We start from the raw sequence: 27593 nt of genomic DNA, 5'->3' as shown, positions 1-27593 counted from the left end.
GATCCCCATTTCAACACTTCCAAGGCAATCGATTTGCTGTTGGGTGCTGATATTTATAGCCAAATAGTACAAGAAGGCATAAAGAAGAGCCGTAATGGGAAACTTATAGCACAAAGAACAACATTAGGGTGGATTCTGTCTGGCACAGTTAACGAACAATTTAACAAGAACAACGAGGACACTCCGAAAATATCGGTTATGCATGCTCAGGTCACTGAAAGTAAAAATTCAAAACGGATAGAAGTAGAGCAAAAGTTCAAACCAAGAACACCAAATAGGACAGATGAAGGTCGCAATCGGACACGACACCTGAACGTAACCAAAACCCCACCATCACACAAAAGGCTATCGAAGAATTTAGATCTGAAACAAATAGAACACAACAGAAATTTACAATTAGGACATATAAAATCTGTAAACATAAACGACAGAGAAAATAATGGAACTGTCTACTTACTACATCATGCATTCGTGAGAAACGATAAGACAACCTTAAAAGAGCAAGCTGAAAAATGGAATAACAATAAAGTAGATATATTAACAAGCATATAAGAAAGAAGATCAAGAGAACATACAAAACCACACACAAGAAAACGACAAGCAACAGCAAGACACCTTAAGCAAGGGTAAGCACAAACAGAACACAATGGAAAAGAACAAACAGAGCAAAATTAGCCTCAAGATCAAAAAGGACATGAAGAATAAAAATGCATATTAGAACAAAAAAAGGACAACTAAAACTAAAAGAACGCTAGAACAAAAAGGACAACTAGAACAAAAAGGACAACTAGAACAAAAAGGACAACTAGAACAAAAAGGACAACTAGAACAAAAGGGACAACTAGAGCAAAAGAACAACAAAAATTAGAAGACAAAAATTATTAAGGACAAACTAAAGATCGAACGAATAAAAATGGAAAAAGAGTATCATAGGATTTAGAACTTACCTTTATCCGAAGCGAAGATCAATCTAGATGCTCGGTGAATACTGAAGCCAACGTCTGGACCTGAAACAAAAAGATCAATATTATCAGTTAGTCTACATCATATAGGCCAGGTATAAAAGCAGAAAAAATATTTATTCAAAAGAAAAAAAAAAAGCATATTCGGTATAGCAAAATAGCAAAAGACAATTTTAGCATAATTTTAAAGAAAATAAAAGAATACTTACCTTGAAGAAGTAGAACAACTTACTACAGTACAAGTCCCACGATGGTGAAGCACATAACAGAAGCTAGTATTAAATTGCACAAGTTTGGTGAATCATTTAAGTAAGTATACACAGTGCAGATCACAAAATCCACATTAGGTATCCAGTTGCCGACAGAATTAAAAGTTCATTCGGAAGGAGATCAAACTCTCATTTAGTTTAAAATATTTACTGAAGAAGAAAGTACGAACCGAAGAATTTAAGAACAATATTTCAAGTACTTAGGAGGACAAAAGTTGCTTACAATTTAAAATATACATTAAAACAGCCTATATCTGGAGACAGTTCAGATCTCAGTGACTCTCTGCCGTTTACACCGGTATTTGTAAGAACCGTAGGGCCACTGATAGCTGTACCAAAGGTTAATAATAGTTAACTATTTTGAGTCCAATGTAAGTATACTGAAAAGGTGGCAATTCATTCAAAATGCGATTAGTCATCGTTGAGGTCAAACTGTTACTAGATCAACACCGTACCTATGTATAGGTTAGTTAGATAATAAGAAATTGTTATAGTTTAAGTTTATGTATAGCTCAAGTTTGATAATATCTATAGTTCATAAGATCAAATTTGTAAATTTATTTCATGTAAGAGCAAACCATTGCATGGGTTAAAAGCGAAATTTAGTTCATTTATAATTGTTTAATTTAGTTCAAAAATTTAAGACTAGTGCATTTAACATTATGTAATTTCAAAGTTCAACATAGTTCATTTGTAGTTCATTTAGCACAAGTTTCAAACCATGTAAGACCACCCACCAAGAACATAGTCATATTTACGAGTACATGATATTAACACATTTAATTAAGGACATTTCTCACTAAATGTCCTTGGCGGGCGGTATGTTCAAGACCAATTATACTGTTTACCAAGCCAGATAATAGATGGCGCTGTACGACCAATATGTCGCGGTCTTGGTCGACTATGTAACAAATATATACTCATGTAAAATATTGATCAAGTGTGTTCGTCCTTGGGTTCAATAAACCGGCCTCGCCTTTTTAGAACAAACCGTGGTTTTTTTGTTACGACCTGCGGTCCCTCAGAGCACGGCGGGCTGGAGCGGGAACAATTCCTATTAATAAATTCTTAAGTATATTTTCGGCTTGGAATTTTAAAAAAAATGTCAGATTTTCAGTTTTTGACTTATTGTATATTTTTTTCTACATTTTGCGCGATAAATCAAAAACTATTTTACATAATAATAATAAATAAAACCTGTTTTAGAATGTATAATACAGCCCTTTCATATGATATTATCCCCTTTGGTATAGTTATCTTAGTTTGAAAGTCACCTAAATTTTCTGGAAAACAGTCCAAATGACTACAGAGAAAATGAAACTTAACGCCCTTGTTGCATCCAAGTCGCTGGAAGTGCAACATCAGCTACTGAATGTGTTAAGAGTAGAATGGTAGATTAGAGGTACTGGGTTGGGGCTGAGGTACAGATTTATCACCAGAAGTCAGAATCGTTCAAATTGCAGACTGCAAGTTACAATAGAGTCGCTTGGAACAATTTTTTTGCTGTTTCTTCTGGTAATATTCACAACGCAGAAATAATAAATAAATAATCATCATGATGTTTTGATGGTTCGCGCCAAATTATAAAAATTTTTTTTAGTAAAAGTAGTTAACTATTCTTATTTGCTCATAAACGCAACGAGGAAATACAGCTTCCACATATAAAAATTGGAGTCCAGGCCTTGCTGTTAGCTGCTAATGGGTTCTCAAAGTAGCCCGAGTATGCTTGTTTTACTGGGCACAAAAGGAAAGAATGAAAGGAGCTTACCCAGTACATCTTAAAAGATCCGTTATAGATACATGCATCCTGCCATGCCTTACCTATGCCAGCCAAACATGGGTCCAGACAAAGAATATAAAAAGAAATAGTGACTTGCTAAAGGGCGATGGCAAGTTGCATAAATTAAGCAAAAAATATTCAAAGTGAGAATTAAAGACATAAGAAAAAAGACAAAGCCTACAGACACCTTGAGACATGCCCTAAAACTGAAATGCAAATGGTCATATTGTATCGATTTTTACAGATGAAAGAAGGACAGGTAGGTAGACCGAAGACGCGTTGGTCTAATGCTATTGTGCAAATCGCGAGAGAAAATTAGCTTGATCGTACCAAAGACAGAGAGAAATGGGGATACCCAAGAGGGATCCATATCCAAGAAAGAAGAATACCAGAATAAATATAAAAAAATTCAAAAGAAAAATAAAACCGACTTCAAAATCACAAACACTAAAAAGTAAAAAATAATTTAAGTTATTGTGGTTTTTGAAGTCGGTTTTATTTTTCTTTTGAAAATTTTTTATTTCAAAATTTTTAGTGGCCCCACTGTACTATAATAATATGCCATGCCCAGCTAAAACCCTACTGTTTACTAAGCAATTACACTGATCGCGAGCAATTTGCTCTTATCCATTGAGGAGTTCTGTTCTCCATCTCAGAAGATATTCATCAGAACTTCATCAAATTTATATGGGACCACCTGCAAAGTATACCTAGCTTTTCAAAAAAAAATAATTTCCAAATCGGTCCAGGCGTCTTTGAGCAATCGGTGAACATACATTAAAAAAAAATTGAATTTGCTCTTATCCATTGAGGAGTTCTGTTCTCCATCTTCAAAGATATTCATCAGATCTTTACCAAATTTATATGGGACCACTTGCAAAGTATACCCTATCAAACAAAAAAAAAATCCAAATCGGTCCAGGCGTCTTTGAGTAATCGGGGAACATACATAAAAAAAAAGATACCAACGAATTCAGAACCTCTTCCTTTTTTTAAAGTCGGTTAAAAATATACTAAGATTTACTAACATGGTGTTATACCATAGAGTAGCAAACAGAGGCAAAGCTTCTAAGAAGCGAGCAAAATTTATAACTATTTTGGTAGGGCTGGCACTGGAGGATACAATTTAATTAACAATAGTTATTTGTTCAACAAGATGGTAAAGTTTGTTTTTGTTGTGATTGCCTAGTTTAAATATCGATCTTTAAATATCGATCGATAGATCTAAATATCGATTTTGAACGAAATCAGTCAATTTAGAAAGAATTATAAATGGTGCCAACTTTTTTAAATTTTGGTTACAGGTTCCTATTTTGTGATCCCAGGGAGCTCTAAATATCGATTTTGAACAAAATCGGTCAATTAACAAAGAATTTCAAAATGGCGTCAACTTTTTTAAATTTTGGTAACAGTTTCTTATTTTGTGATCCCAGGGAGCTCTAAATATCGATTTTGAACGAAATCGGTCAATTAACAAAGAATTTCAAAATGGCGTTGACTTTTTTAAATTTTGGTTACAGGTTCCTATTTTGTGATCGCAGGGAGCTCTAAATATCGATTTTGAACAAAATTTTTTAAATTTTAAATTTAATTAAATTTTTTTTTTATTTTAAATCCATTTTAAAAATAAGTATGACACTATTAAATGATAACAACAAAATGCTTATTACATAACCACCTGATTTTAAAGATTACTATTTTCGACGTATGGACAAAAACTTTGATAAATGTAAAAAATATTTAGTTAGGTACTGATAATAATAATACAATTACCTAGTAATCCTATGGCAATCGCAAGATTATTTAGGTCCTTGAAATGATAATAGGTAATTAAATGAATAATGTGAAACTGTAGGCCTCGAAAAAAAAAAAAAGTGTGAATAATATAAAGTAAAATAAAGTAAAATAAAGATTTTTTGTGAGTGCTTTAGCACCCGTACTAGGAAAACCTGTGTTACGGGCACCGAAAAATCGGTCAATTAACAAAGAATTTCAAAATGGCGTCAACTTTTTTAAATTTTGGTAACAGTTTCTTATTTTGTGATCCCAGGGAGCTCTAAATATCGATTTTGAACGAAATCGGTCAATTAACAAAGAATTTCAAAATGGCGTCGACTTTTTTAAATTTTGGTAACAGTTTCTTATTTTGTGATCGCAGGGAGCTCTAAATATCAATTTTGAACGAAATCGGTCAATTAACAAAGAATTTCAAAATGGCGTCGACTTTTTAAAATTTTGGTAACAGTTTCTTATTTTGTGATCGCAGGGAGCTCTAAATATCGATTTTGAACGAAATCGGTCAATTAACAAAGAATTTCAAAATGGCGTCGACTTTTTAAAATTTTGGTAACAGTTTCTTATTTTGTGATCGCAGGGAGCTCTAAATATCGATTTTGAACGAAATCGGTCAATTAACAAAGAATTTCAAAATGGCGTCGACTTTTTTAAATTTTGGTAACAGTTTCTTATTTTGTGATCGCAGGGAGCTCTAAATATCGATTTTGAACGAAATCGGTCAATTAACAAAGAATTTCAAAATGGCGTCGACTTTTTTAAATTTTGGTAACAGTTTCTTATTTTGTGATCCCAGGGAGCTCTAAATATCGATTTTGAACGAAATCGGTCCATTAACAAAGAATTTCAAAATGGCGTTGACTTTTTTAAATTTTGGTAACAGTTTCTTATTTCGTGATCCCAGGGAGCTCTAAATATCGATTTTGAACGAAATCGGTCAATCAACAAAGAATTTCAAAATGGCGTCGACTTTTTAAATTTTGGTAACAGTTTCTTATTTTGTGATCCCAGGGAGCTCTAAATATCGATTTTGAACGAAATCGGTCAATTAACAAAGAATTTCAAAATGGCGTCGACTTTTTTAAATTTTGGTAACAGTTTCTTATTTTGTGATCCCAGGGAGCTCTAAATATCGATTTTGAACGAAATCGGTCAATTAACAAAGAATTTCAAAATGGCGTCGACTTTTTTAAATTTTGGTAACAGTTTCCTTTTTTGTGATCCCAGGGAGCTCTAAATATCGATTTTGAACGAAATCGGTCAATTAACAAAGAATTTCAAAATGGCGTCGACTTTTTAAAATTTTGGTAACAGTTTCTTATTTTGTGATCGCAGGGAGCTCTAAATATCGATTTTGAACGAAATCGGTCAATTAACAAAGAATTTCAAAATGGCGTCGACTTTTTAAAATTTTGGTAACAGTTTCTTATTTTGTGATCGCAGGGAGCTCTAAATATCGATTTTGAACGAAATCGGTCAATTAACAAAGAATTTCAAAATGGCGTCGACTTTTTTAAATTTTGGTAACAGTTTCTTATTTTGTGATCGCAGGGAGCTCTAAATATCGATTTTGAACGAAATCGGTCAATTAACAAAGAATTTCAAAATGGCGTCGACTTTTTTAAATTTTGGTAACAGTTTCTTATTTTGTGATCCCAGGGAGCTCTAAATATCGATTTTGAACGAAATCGGTCCATTAACAAAGAATTTCAAAATGGCGTTGACTTTTTTAAATTTTGGTAACAGTTTCTTATTTCGTGATCCCAGGGAGCTCTAAATATCGATTTTGAACGAAATCGGTCAATTTACAAAGAATTTCAAAATGGCGTCGACTTTTTTAAATTTTGGTAACAGTTTCTTATTTCGTGATCCCAGGGAGCTCTAAATATCGATTTTGAACGAAATCGGTCAATTAACAAAGAATTTCAAAATGGCGTCGATTTTTTTAAATTTGGTAACAATATCCTGTTTTGTGATCCTAGGGATCCTCAAATATTGATTTTGAACAAAATCTATGACAGTTCAAGAAAATAGATTTTAAACACTATTTAAATTATTATCATTAACATTAAATTAAATGAAAACACGACGCGCGACGTGTACTGCAGCCCCTGAGCTTGAGCACAGGCCGAGCCGGTATAAACCGATTTCTCTCCGTACGCGACGTAGCGCCTGTGCTCACGCACACACGCGCCTCAAGCTTGTAGTAGTGTACCTATCGTAGCGCGCTTGTATGAAGCTTTGACTCTGTTCGCTACTCATGTGGTTATACAACGCAATACCACACTAACAAACACTCGTACAAACATACAGACAAGTATATACTCACACACACTCACACACACACATGGACGCACGCACACACACTTTTGAACGGTTTGAACGGAACACGGTTTTGAAATTGAAATTGAAAAAAGTGTAAGAATTTGTAAGAAAATATTTAAAAAAGGTATATCAGCCGGTTTTTTATTCCAGCTCTTAATACATGTAAAAACGTCCAATCTGTTCATTTACTTGAGCCTTTACCCTAGTACCTAATTATATCGACCGCCCCATATCAAAACAAAGTAAATGTCATTTTTCCGAAAATCGTTTTATGTCATAAGCCTAACTTTCATAGTATGTCCCGTTGTATTGTAAGGACACCCACATTAAAGTAAAATTAAAAGCTAGTAAGTCGCTTTGACCATTTTAAAACATAGTAAGTCTATGAACTGGCTAGGTTTTTTATAGATTAATGCGCCTTACTAAGTTTTTCAAAGGAATTAGATTAAATAAAATAAATATCACCCATTATCTAAATACCATGTCAAAACAGTAAATACTTAATGATGCATTAAAACTTAAAAGTAAGATAGGAAAAGTCAATGACCTCTACATGTCAACTGTTAAATATGGCTTGCAAGGGAAATACTTTGCATACTTACATAATGTTTTTAGGGTTCCATATCTCAAAAGGAAACACGGGACCCTTATAGGATCACTTTGTTGTCTGTCTTTCTGTCCGTCTGTCCGTCTGTCGTGTCTGTCAAGAAAACCGATAGGGTATTTCCCGTTAACCTAGAATTATGGGCAGGTAGATAGGTCTCAACTCTCATAGCCCAAGTAAAGGAATAAATCCGAGAACAAATTTCGTGATTCTAGATCAACGGGAAGTACTGTATAGGTTTTCTTGACGGACGGACGGACAAATGGACAGACAACAAAGTGATCCTTTAAGAGCTCCGTTTTTCATTTTGAGGTACGGAACCCTAAAAAAGAAAGTGATGCACATCTAATGAATAAATGTGTAGGCCAGTCTTCACACTAAAATATTTAAACCCCTTTAATTTAAAAACTGTCATAGCCTAGTGGTTAGAACGTCCGCCTCCTAATCGAAAGTCGGGGGTTCGATCCTGGAATCACGCACTACTAACTTTTCAGTTATGTGCGTTTTAAGCAATTTAATATTGTACATCAAATCTTTGAAAAGAGCAACCGCCGAGTTTCTTGTTGAAGACTACGGCCTAAACTTCTCTTGAATTTAAACCACTTACTAGGTTTTGATCTGAGAAAGAAATTTGACATTAATTGACAAAATTGAGAGACCTAAGCTTGTATAAGAACACAGAAGTGTCATAATTCGTGTTCACTTTGCCTAACGTCTCTCAGAGAGAGATTTAAACTGTTTCTTATAATCACTGGCCATATTTCAAATGCGAAAGTGTGTTTGTTGGTTTAATATTCAATCACGCTGCAACGGAGCAACCAGTCGACGTGGTTTTTTGCATGGATACATTTAAAGACCTTGAGAGTGACATCTCTCTCCGCATCGTATTCTTTATTGCTGAGGGTTGTGACCTCTTTCCATTATTCCTACATCTAATGGTAGGTTTTCTTGGGATAATAATGCGGTGGGTTCAAAGAGCCTACGGAACTCGACTAGAAAAACGAGATTTTGACTCTTAGTTTTAACGGTTATGAATTAGTTATTATTATCAGTGATAAAATTGATTAGGGCTGCCAGGTAAAATTACATTTATCTCGGAAAATCAAAGAGTTTCCACGAGATTTTTTCCAAGTTTGCGCTACTAAGTACATATATTATGAAGAGGAAAGGTTTGTTTGTTTGTTATCGATAAACTCTGAAACTACTGAACTACTTGCACTAAAGACATAATCATCAACATCAACCGACAGACGTCCACAGTGAACATAGGTCTTTAATAGGGTCTTCCACATGCTACGGGTTTGCGCCGCCTGAATCTTTGCGCTTGCGCTTGACGACAATCATGCTTTAAAGAAAGCAATGATGAGGTCCAAGTTGGAGCACGCTTACCTGGAAGATGCGTATTCACTCTTGGCTTGCAGGTATCTATGGTATATATGGCAGGAAACACGGCCGCCGAAATGGCGTTCCAACCTTTAGGCTCTCCCCATTGCCCGCAGCATGAATCTGAGCTTCCTTATGATGGTTATATTATGTACATATAATATCTCATAAGAAATCACAATCCAGCTAAGTAGGTCCAATTTCAAAAAAAGCTAGCTAGCCGACAAATCTAACTCAGTTAGGCAGCCTTCGGGAACCTTCGAGATGTCTCTCGTCCAAAATTCCTCAATGCTTGAAGACCAGTCTTTGAATAGTGCATGATGTCAGTGATGAAAAATGGATCCGAAATATAGGTCTTTTTTTGTACACAGGAAATGCCTGACGCATACCCCTCCGTCATGTGGGGCTTGCACCAAACTTGCACTACTACGAAATCCATTTCGGAACACGGCGCCCGAAACGAGGCGCGCTATCTCCTAAAAAACATAGGTATAATACCTATTTAGAACACTTACTATCTGTCATCATAATCTATGACAACCTCCGAGTATTTACCTGGTAAAACCGTAACTTTCGAATAAATTTTAGTATATAAGCAGGCTTCATTTAGAAATGAAAAAATCCCTATTTTATTTTTCAACGATTATAAACACAACTTTCATTCAAAAATAATAAGCTTAAATTCATTTTAAATAATATTTTGCGACGAAATGACGCGCACAGTCCTTCCGCCATGACAGTCCAGTGGACACTGAATTCCATAGAGCGCCTGCAAGAAAATAAATAGCACAGGAAGTTTTTTGGTTAGTTTTAGATTATTTAAGAAATGAAAAACATTTAGTATAAAACTAACAGTTCAAATTGATTGCTAAACCTAAACATATCATTTTCTGGAGGTTGGCTTCAAAGTATCAAGATGTTAAAGAAAACTTTTACAGAACAAGTTGCGAACAGCAATGTTTTCAACTTGTTTTTTTTTATTATTGGGATAATGTATACTAAATTAAAAAAGGCCCTTATAATCTTCACAAACTGAAGTTTTTAATTGCATGTATTTAATAGATGTTAATGCTTTAGAAAAATAAACAATTTACTTCAAAGTACAGCATTTTTGCGATTTGTCAAATAGCAATTACCTTAATCGATGATTTTCTTAGATTTGCTTAGAAAAGATTTTACCTAAGTATGTCATAAATCGAATAAATCATGTTTTTCTAACGATTAACATGGTAGTGCTACAAGCATATTTCAAGGCTACCACTGTTCTCATGTTAATGTATTTTATCATTCTTTGTCATACGCACATACATAGAATACACACAGCTTGACATTCTCATTTTCGAACATATATATTTCTATTGTTTACTTTATTACTTGTTGAAATTCCTTTTAAATTGTGTAGGTACCTACTGTTTATAATTTTGCTTCAATACTTATTGAAAATATTATGGTAATTTAAAATTAATTTCAAAAAGTTCTCATGTCCAAGAGAATTTTTTATCGAAGAAAAATATTACATAATATCAGAGATATTCTAAACTGAAGAAGTAAAATGAATGAATGGATTTTATTAGGTAGGTAAGAATTATTCTATTCTACTTTTTAAAATTGTTAAAGACTACTTGGCAACTTGAATTAATTTTTTATATCTAGGTATTCAATGTTGTATGGCTTTTACTAAATTAATATTATTTACTTTTACATGGCTTATACATACACGGTTTCGTACCTCAGAAGGAAAAACGAAACCCTTATAGGATCACTTTGTTGTCTATCTGTCTGTCTGTCTGCCCGTCCGTCCGAGCGTCCGTCGTGTCTATCAAGAAACCTATAGGGTACTTCCCGTTGACCTATAATCATGAAATTTGGTAGGTAGGTAGGTCTTATAGCACAAGTACAGGAATAAATCTGAAAACTGCGAATTTGTGGTCACATCATTTAGAAAAAATTAAAATATGTTTTAATTTTTAAAATAAGATAACTATACCAAGTGGGGTATCATTTGAAAGGGCTTTACCTGTACATGCTAAAACCGATTTTTATTTATTTTTATAAATAATAGTTTTTGATTTATCGTGCAAAATGTTGGAAATAATACTTGAGTACGGAACCCTCAGTGCGCGAGTCTGACTCGCACTTGGCCGGTTTTTTAATGTAAGGGCATATAAACATAGTTAAAGCACATGAATGTTCACAACAAATGTGTTTATGGGGTCACAGGGAGGAAAACGGTAAACACAATGTGTGGCACACTGACACGCCTGTAGGTACCTGGTGAGGACGAGCGCGCCTTGAACGTCGGTGCGATCATCACGGTCTCTGGAAACCACAATAGCTATGAAATTATCAGCTATAAATCTCTGCATCTCTACAAATAGTATACAAGTGTAAATTATTAAAAATAGTATATGTATGTAGCCTTGATAGCTCAATGGTTAAAGGAGCGGACTGAAAACCGAAAGGTCGCCGGTTCAAACCCCACCCGTTGCACTATTGTCGTACCCACTCCTAGTACAAGCTTTACGCTTAGTTGGAGCGGAAAGGGGAATATTAGTCAGCATAATAAACTTGGCTAATATTAAAAAAAAAAAAAAAAATTATAACACCCCCGACAAGTCCGATCCCGGGAACGCGCCTCTATCTTACTTTCAGTTCTGTGTGTTTTAAGTATATGTATATCACTTGCTTTAACGGTGAAGGAAATCATCGTGAGGAAACCTGCATGCCTCAGAATTCTCCATGTTCTCAAAGGTGTGTGAAGTCTGCCAATCCGCATTGGGCCAGCGTGGCAGACTATGGCCTAAAACCCTTCTCACTCTGAGAAGAGACCTGTGCTCCGTAGTGGGCCGGCAATGGGTTGATTATGATGATGACACTTATCTTAGTCATCATTGCAGCTCCAATAAGTCCTAACGAAAAAATATAATAGACGTGCTAATGATAAAGAAACAGTGTTCTGTGAAGGTGAAGGATGTAGGTCGCTAGCCCCGTACGTCACTCCGAAGTGAGTGAACAAATATTGAATTAACACACACGCGGAATAATTGTGGAGAAAGCCGGAACACGGTCAGAATGATCAAATAGCTTTGTGATAATAGCCTTACACCTTTATATTGTTCTTTATTAAGTGCCAATTTGTGGTAGGTATATACAAGTGTATATAAAATTTATAACACCCCTGACAAGTGAAGGTTACAGTAACTAGAAAAGAGCTGATAACTTTCAAACGACTGAACCGAATTTCTTGGATTATATGGGTAGCTAAGAACACTCTCGATCAAGCCACCTTTCAAACAAAAAAAAAGAATTAAAATCGGTTCATTAGTTTAGGAGCTACGATGCCACAGACAAATACACAGATACACACGTCAAACTTATGACACCCCTCTTTTTGGGTCGGGGGTTAAAAAGAAGCAAATCGACCTAAAAAAATTATGTTCTAGTTTCGATATTTTATGCACTACCTAATGCATTAATTAAAGAAAGATCAAAAATCAAAATAATTGTTAGATAGGTATTAATAGTTAAGTATTTTAGAAATTGTAAATAATAATAATAAGAATAAAAATAAATAAAATAAATAAATAATGTATGGGGGAGTATGGGGAGTAAATTATAGGTCTATGACTATGGGTTGTTTTTATAATGAGTTGTTTTATTGGAGGATTGACATAGATAAATAATTTATACCTACCTACCATACCTGCCTAATTACCGTGGTTGCTAATAGCCTGGTATAAGCGTTTATTCTATGAATAATTCAAATAAATTCCATAGATCTGATAATCAAGGCAATCTATAATTATTATTGAGGGTTTATTTACGTAATGTAAGGTAATGTACCTACCTATGGGACATACAGCTATAGTATTTAAATTACTAACCTATAAGATAAGCTATGACGTCCTAGATAGGATATCTAAGTATTAGCAGATACCTACTAGATAGTAGGTAGATACAATGTGTTAATAATGGACCCTCCGTCATTCGCTCCATAAAAAAATATAGTATGTTGTTTCACTTGTAACCAAATTCATTGGTAGGTACATTTTAAAAACTAATAATTACTGTGTTTGGGCTTTGCCAGATTTCCGTAAAAATGTCTAAAGTTAAGGTCATTCATAAAGACTTTTCAGATGAAAGATAATACCTACTACCTAAATATCTACTCGGAAGAGCATCTTACAAGAACATTGAGGATCTCCCTTACAAGCTGTTTTAAAAGTCATTTTTTTTTCTTTTTTACTGATTTTAAAACAGGAGTACTAGGCCCCATATTTTTATGTACCTATGCATTCAGAGGTATATTCCAATGGGAGACATATTCAAATGGGAATTACGGTTCTATTATTAATCTATGTATTTAAAGAAGAAAAGACGAAGAGCAATTTAATATGATAACAACAAATAAATACATGGGAGCGGCTCACGGGGTCCCAATTTTTCAACATTTATTTTCGAGCAGCCTAATTTTAAAAGAAAACGAAATTGGATGGACCATGCAGCAGAACTTGCCAATTGGCTCAGCCTGCGTCTACTGTTGTATCCGAATTAGCCGAATGTCAGACGAAAATAATTAGGTGCTGTAGGTATAATGGGAGCAAAACTGAAAGCCGTAAATAATTCAAATTACGTCCATTAGGGCCAGTAAACAAGTTGAAGGTTGAAACAAACAGAACGCGCGAGTGCAGCGTTTTTATCTAGCTTAGCTTCTGTACGTCCTATAATAAAGTCATTTGGTGCTCACAAAGGGCTTGCCTGGAAAGTTTTCGGGGGTTTTGAAAATTGGTAAGTAATTCTTTAGATTTCGACACACTTTTCAAATTTTCACTTTGTCACTTAATTAGTAGGTGTAGTTGGTCTTTGCCTCTTGCGCCGCTATATTAGAATACGGAACCCTAAAAATGGAACCAAAATATTTTTTTTTACAATATCACGATGAAAATAGCTAAACAGTAAATTAAAGAAGAAAAACTTTCCTAAAGTTTATGTAATAACTTTTTTGTAATTTAATGAATAGTTTCAGCGTACAAGCGCCGCAAAGCCTAGTCTCAATAAAGGTTGTGGCTATAAAAAATTTCAGAAATCTTTATATGATTTAAATAATGAGGTCAGAGAATAAACAATTCAACTAATAAAAGCAACTCTTACAAGTAACATAAATGGTACAAAGCTATTCATAGTACCAAACTACCTATAAATATCTATCCGCCATACAGATGTTAATCTCCATAGATCTAATTAACATATGAAAACATCGATAGGTATAGGATAGTTGTAGGGCGTCGCCATCGTCACGCATGAGTGCGCGGGCGCAGTAAATCGAGCCCAGATCCTGTGTGTACTGTGCTTTATGTGAACCGACCCCACCCTTGTTACGTATCATCGAATTTTATTTGTACCTTCCACAGTAAGTTTGCGAGTGTTTTTATTCTACGAAAATTGAGTTTTCGTGAAGTGATGTAATATAGCAAAAGTTCCAGTTGCCATTGCTTTTGACCTCAGTTGTATTACATAACAATATTTATAAATACTTGGATGATAATATTAAGATAAATAATATACCTATACGATATTATAGCGGGAGAGAGACGGTAGAGTTGGCACTACAAAGATTTTATTTTCTGATTACAATTTTTTTAAGACACCACTTTAATAAATCGAACAATTCTACAAAAGAGGAAAATTAAATCAAGTCAGGTATTCGAAGAAATGTGCTTTTAAATTAATAGTAAAAACCCGTGGTTTGATCTTTGATTCATAAATGTTCACTCTAATCTATATCGGAGTGAAATTCAGTAATCCCTAAAAAGCAATTCGACGTAATCCACAGTCGACAAGTCAAGCGGCCTCTAAATCTTAGTGAAATATATCGCCACTTTGGGGTAGATAGGCACCTTCTTAAATGTAAGTACCTACTGACGCAATTATCTACCTACATAGTAACCTTTTTTGTAACCTTCTCTCAATTTAAATTTTTACAGAGAAAGAAGCTGAAAGGTTATTTTAATTATAACACCTATATCGTTAACTTTATGTAAGACATAATTAAATGGCATTTACAAATCTGTAGTTTTATTTAATTAGTGTAAACCTAAAAAAAACGAATAAAAAAAGGAATGCACGTCTTTTCTTCATTTATTAGTGTAGTGCAGTAAGTGATTCATGATGGGTTTAAGCTTTAACTATAAGTATTCAAAACGTGAACCGTGAAGCCATGAGAGTGAATCAGCATTGGACTGTAACCATAACAAATGGTAGTAGATTTAATTAAGTACCAAACTTAATTTACTATTTAAGTACTTATGTATTTTTTTTTAAATAATCGTAAGCCAAATATTAATAATGCACAACTTAAAGCAATAAAACCTTCAATAAAGAATTTTATAGTACTGAAGTGAAAAACATACAATAGGTACTACTTTAGTGACGTAATGACTAATCATCGATTTGAAATTCAATGAATGATTCATACTAATTATGAAACGATTGACTGACTCTTCAATATGCCAATGGTAGTTTTCGCTTTAAAACAGCCCGCCGAATATGAGCAATAATTGAAGATTTCCATAATGAAACAACCGCTGGGCATTATAGTTAATCTGTGGGTATTATCTGGTCTTTAGCTGGAGATTTAGAAGGAAAATTGAATAATCAGCGTAAGAAGTTTGTATGGGGAAGCGAGTAAGAAATGTGACCTTAGTAGGTACGTCATTAAACTATCGTACTAAACACGGATCTTGTCTCAGAATGAGAAGGGTTTGGCCGTAGTCTACCACGCTGGCCAAGTGCGGATTGTCAGACTTCACACAACTTTGTTATGGAGAACTCTCAGGCATGCAGGTTCCCTCGCAATGTTTTCCTTCACCGTTAAAGCAAGGTTAGAGGTCCTCGGGATCGAACCATCAACCTTCCGAATGGCGGACGTCTTAACCACTATCACTGCTTACTTATCTATTTTAATTCAATTAAATAATCTCAGATAAAGTAACTACAGGTACATGATATTATGTCATTCGATCTACTTCCTACAATGCAACAACACTGCCCAAGGTTGTTATTAGATTTATCATTGTTAACTAGTTGACTGTAGGTACTTTTGCTCGGAGGAGCGTACTGGTTATACATTGGAGTCCCAAGGTGAATGCGATGTCGCACCGGAAAACACAGTGCTGGTCGACTCACCCGTCTAGGTGGACTAAGCTATTCAGACTTTGACATATCAACTTCATATGCCCGATTTGAATCAGAGGCAGATCCGAAATATTCTCACGGATGACGGGCAGAACTCGGATGACGGAAGTCGGATCTAGTGCGTAAGCATACAGAGTAGTTCTTTGACTATTTCGGAACGTATTTTTACGAAGGCTGATGGCACCTATGTTGATTCAAGTGGTAATTTAAAATTAATTGATGTAAACCAAAAATGAACCGATGATCTAGTGCCTCTTGCAGGCTAATAATCGCTCCTCTCTACTGTAGGCATGGTCTAATAAATATACAGAGGTCATGAAATTTACCTATTTCATGCTTATAAACTAGAAATGTCTCGTAGATAGTAAGAATATTGAGTCGTGTAACAAATTGCAGGGAAGGCCCTATTCCCCTTTGACGTCGGCAGCTCACATTTCTTAATCATGACTCAGAAAGGAGAGACGAAGATTGGAAAATCGTGGAGTTTCATGCGACAGCAAAGGTACGCAATACGAGATGTTAAGATCAAAAACTTAACAAACAAAACCCGATAACTTATGAGTATGTTTCCTACGTTCTACGATTTCATAGTTTCCCATCTACAAAGGAATAGAATTGTAGATGGAGATCTTGTTAGTATTGAATTCTCGCTATTTGTAATGCTGTTATCAGAAAATATGCTCTCGCAAGGTATAAAGTTCGTATTGGAAAATTTCTCGTAACTAGGTAACCGTATACGGTATAATATGTAAGTATAGAGTAAGTATTTAAATTGGAAATAACTCAAGCTTTACCCTTTTGCAAGAAAAGACGAATATTACTATCATGTGGAATATGAATTATTTAAAAGAAAATCCGTACTAACATTATAAATGCGAAAGTGGTCTGTTTATCTGCTAGCTTTTCATGGCCCATCTTTTAACCGATTTTGACGATGGTACAGACAACTTATTGTATCCTGGGAACGGGCATACGGACATACCTATATCACGGATTTTTTTAAGGAATCACCGTTGAACCGATTTTGACCAAAAGTGCGGAGATAGCTGGCATCCCGGGAACGGAGACAGGCTTATTTTTACTCTGAAGATGAAGATGATGATGGAAATCAGGTTGCGGGTGTGCGGGGCGTCCCCTGCCCGATTGCCATCTCGACCTGTCGCGTACTGACCACACATGTAAAGCCGGAATAAATCCGCCAGTTTAGTGATAGTATAAATTCTAATAAGAAAACAGTTGTTATGGAAGTTGCTATAAATATGGTAATACAACAACGTGATTTTATTGCTAACATACTCCTATTAAGTTTAATAAAGTCATTAAATTACGTTCCATAAAGGTTGCTAGGTAAAAACTAAATACTGCAATAAAATGCAATATTACATAACTGTTTGTTATGTAATCCATACTAATATTATAAATGCGAAAGTGTGTCTGTCTGTCTGTCCGTCTGTCTGTCTGGTACCTTTTCACGGCCCAACAGTTTAACCGATTTTGACGAAATTTGGTACAGAGTTAGCTTATATCCCGGGGATGGACATTGGCTACTTTTTATCCTGGAAAATCAAAGAGTTGCCATGGGATTCCTAAATACCGATCCGCTTAACCGATTTGCATGTTTGGAACCGAGGTAGCTTGCGTCCCTGCAATTGACATAGGCAACTTTTTATCCCGGAAAATCAAATAGTTCCCATGGGATCTTTAAAACCGAAATCCACGCGGACGAAGTCGCGGGCATCCTCTAGTCTTGCATTAGTATAAAATGCAGGTGCCCGCTGGCTGTCTTTTTATCTCAAACTGGCATCTATTCCTTGCCGATATTTCTTTAAATGGCGAAGGCAATCGACTTAATTATATCGAATGCTAATTATGCGATTGCTCGATGCGTTTATCTCTCATTAGATATTAAGGTGCCTTTCCGATACTCATTACAATGACTACGACAGTCGGTCGTCAACTCGGTAGTTTAGAAACTGATTCGAAAGAGAATACAGGGTGGAAACTAGTGTAAACAGATGGTATTTTTCTCATTATGAGAGATATATTGAATCTTGAAACTGGTATTGATACTAAGTCGTCTGGTGTATAAATAATAATATACATGATTATAGTACATGAAAAATTTCAAATGAAATTAAGGCAAACATCCGAAGTAAAAAATATGTAGGTTTTTTTTTGCAGTAGTGTTTTACTCGGATCTTAATGAAATATTGCATTACTGTTTTGAACTATAATTAGATATTACCTATCACAATGCTCCCATTAGCATTTGATACTATGATGTATCAGCTATTGGTATCGTGACCAAATTACAAGTTTATAATCGAATCATTTACAATCGAGCATGTGGGCAAGTATTTTAGACTCTTGCTAATTTAACACAGTTAACAAATAAACGTGGCTAAGAAAATTATATCCATAATTCTAAACTTATGATAAATGTAGAAATAAAGTTTTATTATTAAGACTGTAGAAGTGAATATGGAAAGTTTACCTTAATAAGAGGATTACGAGGCGCCGCATTATCGCTAGCTAGGCGTGTTCTAAGACCATGACCTACATGTGCTCCCCACGCCTTTGACCATGGTGTGGGTGAAGTAAATTGTTTTTAAGCCATTATAAAATATTACCTACTTAGATGATACCCGCGGCTTCCCGGCCGTAGGTTTTTAAAAATCCCGAAGGAACTCTTAGATAACAAGTAGCCTATGGGATTCAAGCTATCTCTGTACCTGGTCAAAATCGATTAAACATATGGGCCCTCTTACCCTATTAGATACCGCCCAACTGTGATTTACTGAAAAGCACGATTGATTTATTTACTAAGTTCTAAATACATATATAAATTAAATATTATATCCCTTTCCTTTCCAACTCAGTGTAAAGCTTGTACTGTGCTTGTACTATGAGAGTGTACGACAATACTACAACGGACTATGTTCGATTTGAACCGTGAACTTTTTGGACTTGAGGGTTGAGCTATTAAGAGTAAATTGCTTACCCTATATTATGTTTTAATTAAAGTCTGCACTAATAAATAGTACTGATCGTCTTTTAAAATAAAAGTATTAAGGTTGCAGCGGATTGCTCTACATAGAAGAATATTTTTTTTCATTAGCGCTGAATTTGTTTTTTGTAGTGAAGCTTTTTCGTAAGTAAAAAATGTGATATGCCGGTGCTCGGTTTGCATTAAAAAATTTGGATATTTTCTACTAAAAATGATATGCACCAATCGACTTTTCTAATATCTGAATGTTTGTCTAGGGGACTTTAGTCTCTAGTCAGATCCATTTTAATTAAAATTGTAGTCTAAAATTTACCCAAAATAGCAGGACATCTGCAAGATCAGAGGAAATGCAAATACATTGGTAGCTTTAAATGAATTTGTCTGTCGGTCTCTTAAATCGTGTTTTTCGCTGACCGCTGATTGAAGCTGGTATCACAATTTGCATGCGCCATAAAACTAACCTCGAATAACGAGACAAATCAAAATTCAGAACAAGTGTAAACTAAAATTTTATAACACCCCCGACAAGTGAAGGTTACAGTAACTAGAAAAGATCTGATAACTTTCAAACAGCTGAACCGATTTTCTTTATAGCTTAGAACACTCTCGATCAAGCCACCTTTCAAACGAAAAAAACTAAATTAAAATCGGTTCATCAGTTTAAGAGCTACGATGCCACAGACAGATACACACACACACGTCAAACTTATAACACCCCTCTTTTTGGGCCGGGGGTTAAAAACAGCTCTGTCTCAATGCTATATCTGAAACATTATACCACTCTATGGCCCTAGCCAATTACTGATCGTAGAAGGACAAAGCCACTAAGTCTTTTGTTTCATTAGAGGTAATTGTGTGGTCCGGCGATTAGACTCAACTCCTACCCTTTATAGCAGATAGCAGTCGCCAGTGCAATTTACTGGACGCTAGGATTCATGTGTACTTATCTGCAAGATTTACTTCAATGACCACATGTTTCAAGTCTTTAAACCTTAAAAAAGAAAACATCTTTCTATTTTCTTTGGAATCTAAACATTAGATATCCATAGCTATGTCTTAGCATTATTTTGGTTGCCTGGAAGAGATTGCTTGGTAGCGATAGGGCCGCCAAATTGTATCTACCTGCCTGTATTTTCTGTTATGTGTTTTCAATGTTTTTCTGTATTTTGTGGTAAACAATAAAAATCATTAATTCATTCATTAGAGCAAATACCTAGCAATCATTTATCAGCTCTAATTTAAACTAAACTTACCCATATTATCTAGTTAATAACACTCTTAAACCATACTAGCTTATTTACCCCTATTTTGTCCCCTTACGCGCCATCCCCACAAACGAGAGGATCGCGGCGATAGTCTCGCCGTACCACCATATCAAATACGATACAACTTTTACTTAGGCTAATCTCCACAGGACAATGCTGTCGCTGACGATGGACTCGTTGCGATTCCTACACCCGTGGATATGGCGCGCCTTAGGGGTTGAATTTTGAAAAATCCTATCTTAGTGGATGCCTACGTCATATATTTTAATAGCTATCTGTCAAATAGCCAAATTTCAGCTCGATCCGTCCAGTAAGTAGTTTGAGCTGTTCGTTGATAGATTAGTCTTTAATTAGTCACTCAGTCAGTCGCATTTTCCTTTTATAATATAGGTAGGTAGTTATATATCAAAATTCAAAAGAGAACCACTAAACGAATTATTTAAGTATAATTATTATGAGTAAGCATATTAATACAGCCAATCTAGTAAGAATCTGACCATGTAGATCTTTTTTTATTTTTTTATAGATGCTTGTAATGAAGAAAAGGGTTTGGCAACTTGTGTTACGTTGCACAACGTGTGACTAATGATAACCAGATGGAATTTTTGATTATTATTCATCGTTTGTATGCGGCAGGATATAGATGTAGCAATGTCTCGGGATATAACAATGTGTCATCATCACAGGTCATCATCAACCTATCGCTATGTAAGGTCAGACGAGAAAAAAAACCGAAAAAAAACCATCGCCTGAGCAAGGGCCTCCTCTCAGGATATGCTTTAGGTCAATAGTCCGCCACGCTGGCCAAATGCGGATTAGCAGACTTCACACACCTTTGAGAACGTTATGGAGAACTCTCAGGCATGCAGGTTTCCTCACGATCTTATCAATCACCGTTAAAGTGATTTGATATTAATTAATTGCCTAAAACTCACATCCGAAAAGTTAGATGAGCGTAGCAATGTGCGATAAACTTTAATTAATTTGAACGCTTTAACAGACGTAGAATTTAATAAGAGTTTGTCGTTATTCCAAATCTAATTTCAATCAACAAGTTTACATGATTTCGTTTTCATTGTTAAATGAATTAGGGGTCAGGATTGGTTCCCTGCTCGAGCAACTAAACGCTATAATTAGATATGAAAAGCAAAAATAATTTCATTTGGATGCTCATCCCTCAGGATCTCAATGGAAGCCTTAAGTTGTTAACAATCAGAAACTTGGCTGCCGAAAAATCATGCGATAGTAATAAATAAATAATAATATAATGGGATGGAAATATTTTTTACAAAAATAAACTTTTACAAGTACTTTAATTAAATCGTCAAATGCGTCTGCCATTGGTTTGGAACACCTATTCTACTCAAAGTCAAAGTCATTTATTCGAATTGGGTAGGTACTATTGTACACTTTATGATAGTCAAACAATGATAATACTGAGAAGAACCACCCAGAAACTCGGTGAACCAGCAAGAAACTCGGCCAAAAGACGTCCAGCCCCAAGAAAGTTCTGATGGAAGCTCAGCCCATGACTGCAGCAGACTAATTTACGTTACCTTTTGGTCTGTGGCGTGCTTGGAAGCACTTGGCCTGAGTTAAGAAGCTTTTGCAGTTCAAAAAACTGATATGATACCTCTTACAGTAGGTAAATGCGCCAATTAAATTCTAGCTAAGCAATGTGACCTCATGTATTTTGCTACGCGACTCCGCTTAATTGGACTCATTTCATGCACTTTACGTGCATTAATTTGTAAATGAAAACCGTCATTCAATAAAGTGCCCAATTTATATTTTAGCGATTTAACTGTCAAATAAACATAATGGGGATGATGCCTATGTCAAAAATATATTATTTCTTAGTAATTATTAAATAGTATCCAATGTGGATCTTAAAATTCACATTCGATGCTAGTTTTATTGCTAACCATTTTAAATAATCAATTTAAACAAAAAAAGTACGTCAAATTACGTCAAATGTCATGGCGTCACATCTGTGAATTTCATACAAGCTCCCTTACTAAGCGAGTGTTTTGACGTTTGATATAAAGTCGCTGATTTGACTTGTAGTCATCATCCCTATTATATTGATAGAGTAAATACAGACTTCGCCATACAATTCGCTCAGTATACTCGATCGTTAATTTTCCCACGGTCTGTTAAAATCGTGCTTGTTCATTGTCGAAAGATCTACTTGCCTAGTTTTCTTGACCATTCTGTCAAATTCCTTCTATAATATCTCTCATACTATCCATACTAATATTATAAATGCGAAAGTGTGTCTGTCTGTCTGTCTGTCTGCTACGTTTTCACGGCCCAATCGCTGAACCGATTTTAATGAAATTTGGTACAGACTTGGGATACATCCCGGGCAAGGACATAGGCTACTTTTTATCCCGGAAAATCAAAGAGTTCCTACGGGATTTCAAAAACCGAACTCCACGCGGGCAAAGCCGCGGGCATCCTCTAGTTTATTATACTTTCATATTTTAAAGGTACTTATACATATAGGTACTTATATACATACATTATGTAGCAATTTTTCCACGAAAATTGTCGCTAGGTCTGAACTAGCCGCTTCGTGCGAACCCATAAATTAATGAGTAGGTAGATTTATGGGGACTCTGAACTTGTAAATTATATTTGAAGTGAAAACTTCTTTAGGTGCGTTGGGCGATTTTGAGACGGATAAAGTCGTCAAGGTCCGTCACCGACATGCTGATGTTATCAATAGTGCTCGGAGTGCCGATAGACGTAAATTCTAATTTACAAAAAAAATTTTTTTTGACTATAATTAACTTTAAAACCCCGTTATTTCACAGTTTCAAGTTTTCACTTATATCTGTAGTACCTGCTAATTTTTTTAAAATTTGTACAGGTACTTTCGTTATATTATTCTGTCTGTTTAACTTTATGTAAGTTACAGTAAAGGTATACAGAAGGGTAGGTACCTACATCCAAGAAGTTTTAATTTTTAGACATTTTGATTACCTATGTAGTTTAACTGTTACTAGCGACCTGCCCCGGTTTCACACGGGTATTACAATTTTCGTAGGGATCCCTAATTTTAAGGATTCCGTACCTCAAAAGGAAAAACGGAACCTTTATAGGATCACTTTGTTGTCTGTCTGTCTTTCCGTCCGTCCGTCCGTCCATCCGTCGTGTCTGTCAAAAAAACCTATAGGGTACTTCCCCTTGACCTAGAATCATGATATTTGGCAGGTAGGTAGGTCTTATAGCACAAGTAAAGGAATAAATCTAAAAACCGTGAATTTGTGGTAAGATAAATATACCAAGTGGGGTATCATAATATGAAAGGGCTTTACCTACCCGTAAATTCTCAAACAGATGTTTATTTATTTTTATGCATTATAGTTTTTAATTTATCGTGCCAAATGTCGGAAAAAATACCCTAGTACGGAACCCTTGTGCACGAGTAGGTATGACTCGCACTTGGCCGGTTTTTTTTTAAATAAAATAATCTAGTCGATATAAAATGTATACAATAATGTCACGCAGGAATAATGTAGCTTTCTACTGGGGAAATAATTTTACTGCCCGTGCTCTGTAGTGAACCGCTGATGGACTGATCATGATGATTATGATGATATTCTTTGAAAAAAGAACAAAAAGTTGATTTTTAAAACTTACTTTACTTTTTTTCAAAAACTCCTGAAATGGAATTGAACAGAAAGTATGTAAAAGAAAACTCGCTACATGACGTAACGTCCTGTCCTAAGAAAACAATATTTAAATCTTCGTGATGTGTGCTCGAATAAATTTCTATGAAGTGTATTGTGAAATTGGAATGTCAAACCTTCCGTTTCGTCTCAAGTTGTTTTGTTATTGTTACTGGTTTCATGATACACAATAACATGGCTTGTTGTTGTAACCTTCTACATTATTCCAAGGATCAGCTTATTATAATACATATATTACAAAGGCATAATGTTTGCGAATGAAAATGTTTCTGACTCGCCTATTTCGGCCCCGGGTTAGCCCTAGATATTACATAGAATAAAATGTAAACGTGCTAACATTTACACATTATGTATTTAAGCCTTCCTCGTGAAATGTTCGTAAATTATAGTGAAAACCGAATTCAACTACCTATGAAGGTTGATAAAATTTAAAATTTTATGAATATTAGTATTTTCAACTTTATTCTAAGCAATATCTAGCTTTGAGCAGTTCGGCAATGAAAGTTCAAATTGTTATAGTTTTAAATTTAAGTATAGTTTGATTTTAATTTAGAGTGTAAGGATGGGGCTGGTGCCTGGCATATTACACCTAGGTCACCTAACTATAAAAGCCCTTTGAAAATATCAGTTTAAAAAAGTTTGAAAATACCTATTGTATACCTATTTATACATGAAGTCCAGTAAAACGTTACCTTCTCTTTGAGAGGTTGTAGAGGAGATCAAATGGTATCAAATGACCTCTAAACACCGATGGGCAAAAAGGGTCCGTTTTTGAGTTATTGCTCGTTTTCAGAAAAACTAAATACAAATCTGTTTTAGAAAGTACAGGTAAAGTCCTTTCATATGATACCCCACTTGGTATAGTAATTTTACTTTGAAAATTAAAACACATTTTAATTTTTTTTAATGATGTAACCACAAATTCACGGTTTCCGGATTTGTTCCTTTACTTGTGCTATAAGACCTACCTACCTGCCGAATTTCATTGTTCTAGGTCAACGGGAAGTACCCTATAGGTTTTCTCGACAGACATGACGGACGGACAGACAGACAGACAGGTTACAGGTCCTGTCAAGATTCCGTTTTTCCTTTTGAGGTACGGGACCCTAAAAAGGAAATTTTTGCTTCCACGCGAGATGAAATATTGGGCTCAACATCGCCAAATTCCAGATTTTGACATGCTGTCATTACATAACAACATTAATCTTCGTAATGTGCACTCAGACAACATTTCTTTGAGACGAAGTGGAAAATTGGATAAAAACCATCTGCTCCAATGATATTCATTTCTATTACCTTTTGGATATATAATTTCCCTTGCTATAATAGTTTCAATCTTGTCGTCATCATTATCAACTCATCGCTGGTTCCCGAATCATCTCAGAATGAGACGGGTAAGGCCATAAGTTCACTACGCTGGCCAATTGCGGATTGACCGTTGAAAACTTTATGGAAAACTCAAAGGCATGCAAGTTTCCTTTAGTATCTTACTTCAAAACGCAAATAAGTTCGAAAAGTTAGAATTGCGTACCCGGGATCGAACCCCCGATCCCCGAATCCGACGTCCGACTTCTCCACTACGATCGCTTTACTTAATATGTATCTACATATAATTATTATTTGAATCAAATAGAATTTTACTTACATTTCTGTAAGTAGGTATAAAAATATATATGGGACGTTGCTTATTTGAAAAATGTTAAACCAAGATACTTAAGTCTATAAAAAGATTTTGATAAGTACTTGTATTATATTATGTATGTCCCATTCCATTCATAATAATATTACCGATGTAGTTTATAACAATATTTTATCATGAGATTGACACACTTAACTATGAGACAAAACAGCGCAACCGGTTGAAAAACGATAATTTAAAATCAAAATACAACGATAACTGATAAACGGTAATCGACCTTCAACCATATTTCCAATTCTCGAGTTTGTCGCCCCTCTATACAGTTTCATTAATAAATCCATTGAAAAATATGTCCATAATTTATATTCCATGTCATAAACGCATCGAAAGAATATACGTTTAATATATTATATATATAGTATGTTGTTTTTCCAACAGAGATGCTGTCGGAAAAACGACATAATATTTTTTTTTTAAGTTCTCAATACCCAAAAGAATTAACAACATTTCATCCTTACAGCTTGCCATGAGCCACTTATAAATCCAGTAAGCCACTAGATCTGGGCTCAAAGTATACTTAAATTGGTACATCTACATAGATACATTTATCTACTTACATTTTTACAAACAACAACAGAAGAATTATACCCTTTTCCGTAATCCTCTCACGTGCGCACACACGGGGTTGAGTTCGCATCCATTAACTTATCATTAGCCCAATTATGTTCACCTTTACGTACGATAATCCGACTATTTATTAGCATACAACGAGGATAAAGTTTTAATGCCACTGTGACATTATACACGGTGGAAAAACTCGCGGAAAAACGTTATACGGGCGTACGTGCGTTACATTTGACGATCGCCAGCGCACTGATGAGTCTGCCACTGATAACGCCGCGTGACGTGATACGGTTCCCCTGTAGAAAACGGAAAACAATGGAAACTCTGTGGCCGCGGTGAAAAATACCTTCTGAATTAATGAAAGGCTTTTGATGGGAATTTCTATTTGGATGCTCCTTTTATCACTATTTCATAATAGAAGTGGCTGATGTGGTTGATTAATTTGAAATTGAAATAGGTAAGCGTGACACCATAGAACTTGCAAATAAATTGAGCATAAGGTCTGTTAGCTCAATCGAGTTTAATACAACATTTATATAAATAAGTCTATTAAATTATTACTATTGTTTTCATAGAAATTAATTATTAAAATTATACTTATTTTCTTTAAGTCGGCGTGATATCATTTTATAATTTTGATGTGAAAACTTGTTTAGGCGCGTTATGCGATTTCGAGGTGAGTAAAAACTTCAAGATCACATCAGCGAAAGGCTAATTTTTAACACCCGACCCAAAAAGAAGAGTGTTATAAGTTTGACGTGTGTATCTGTGTATCTGTCTGTGGCATCGCTTAGCTCCTAAACTAGTGAACCGATTTTAATTGAGTTTTTTTTTGTTTAAAAGGCGGCTTGATGGAGAGTGTTCTTAGCTATAATCCAAGAAAATCGATTCAGCCGTTTGAAAGTTATCAGCTCTTTTCTAGTTACTGTAACCTTCACTTGTCGGGGGTGTTATAAATTTTTAATTTACACTTGTTACACAAACAAAATTATACTCTGAAACAATCGCAATAAATTTCGATTTTCACTGTCAATCATGTGCTAGTTTAC

General features: G+C 35.0%; 1 protein-coding gene across 9 annotated transcripts in view; it reads right to left on the bottom strand.

The window, feature by feature from the left end:
- LOC123867764 (sorbin and SH3 domain-containing protein 1) overlaps window positions 1-27593 on the bottom strand; it is a 191176-nt gene that overhangs the window by 67369 nt on the left and 96214 nt on the right. For 8 of the 9 annotated variants that reach the window (XM_045910009.1, XM_045910011.1, XM_045910002.1 and 5 more), the window contains one exon: window positions 11389-11436. The exons of the other annotated variant lie outside the window; for it this stretch is intronic. In XM_045910009.1, coding sequence (XP_045765965.1) covers window positions 11389-11436 — 48 coding nt within the window. The remainder of the gene's footprint in view (window positions 1-11388; window positions 11437-27593) is intronic. 9 annotated transcript variants of the gene reach the window in all.

The sequence above is a fragment of the Maniola jurtina genome, chromosome 8 (assembly GCF_905333055.1).
Source record: "Maniola jurtina chromosome 8, ilManJurt1.1, whole genome shotgun sequence".
Taxonomy (NCBI): Eukaryota; Metazoa; Arthropoda; class Insecta; order Lepidoptera; family Nymphalidae; genus Maniola; species Maniola jurtina.
The sequence above is the reverse complement of the archived record's forward strand: the minus strand, read 5'-3'. Positions and strand labels throughout refer to the sequence as shown.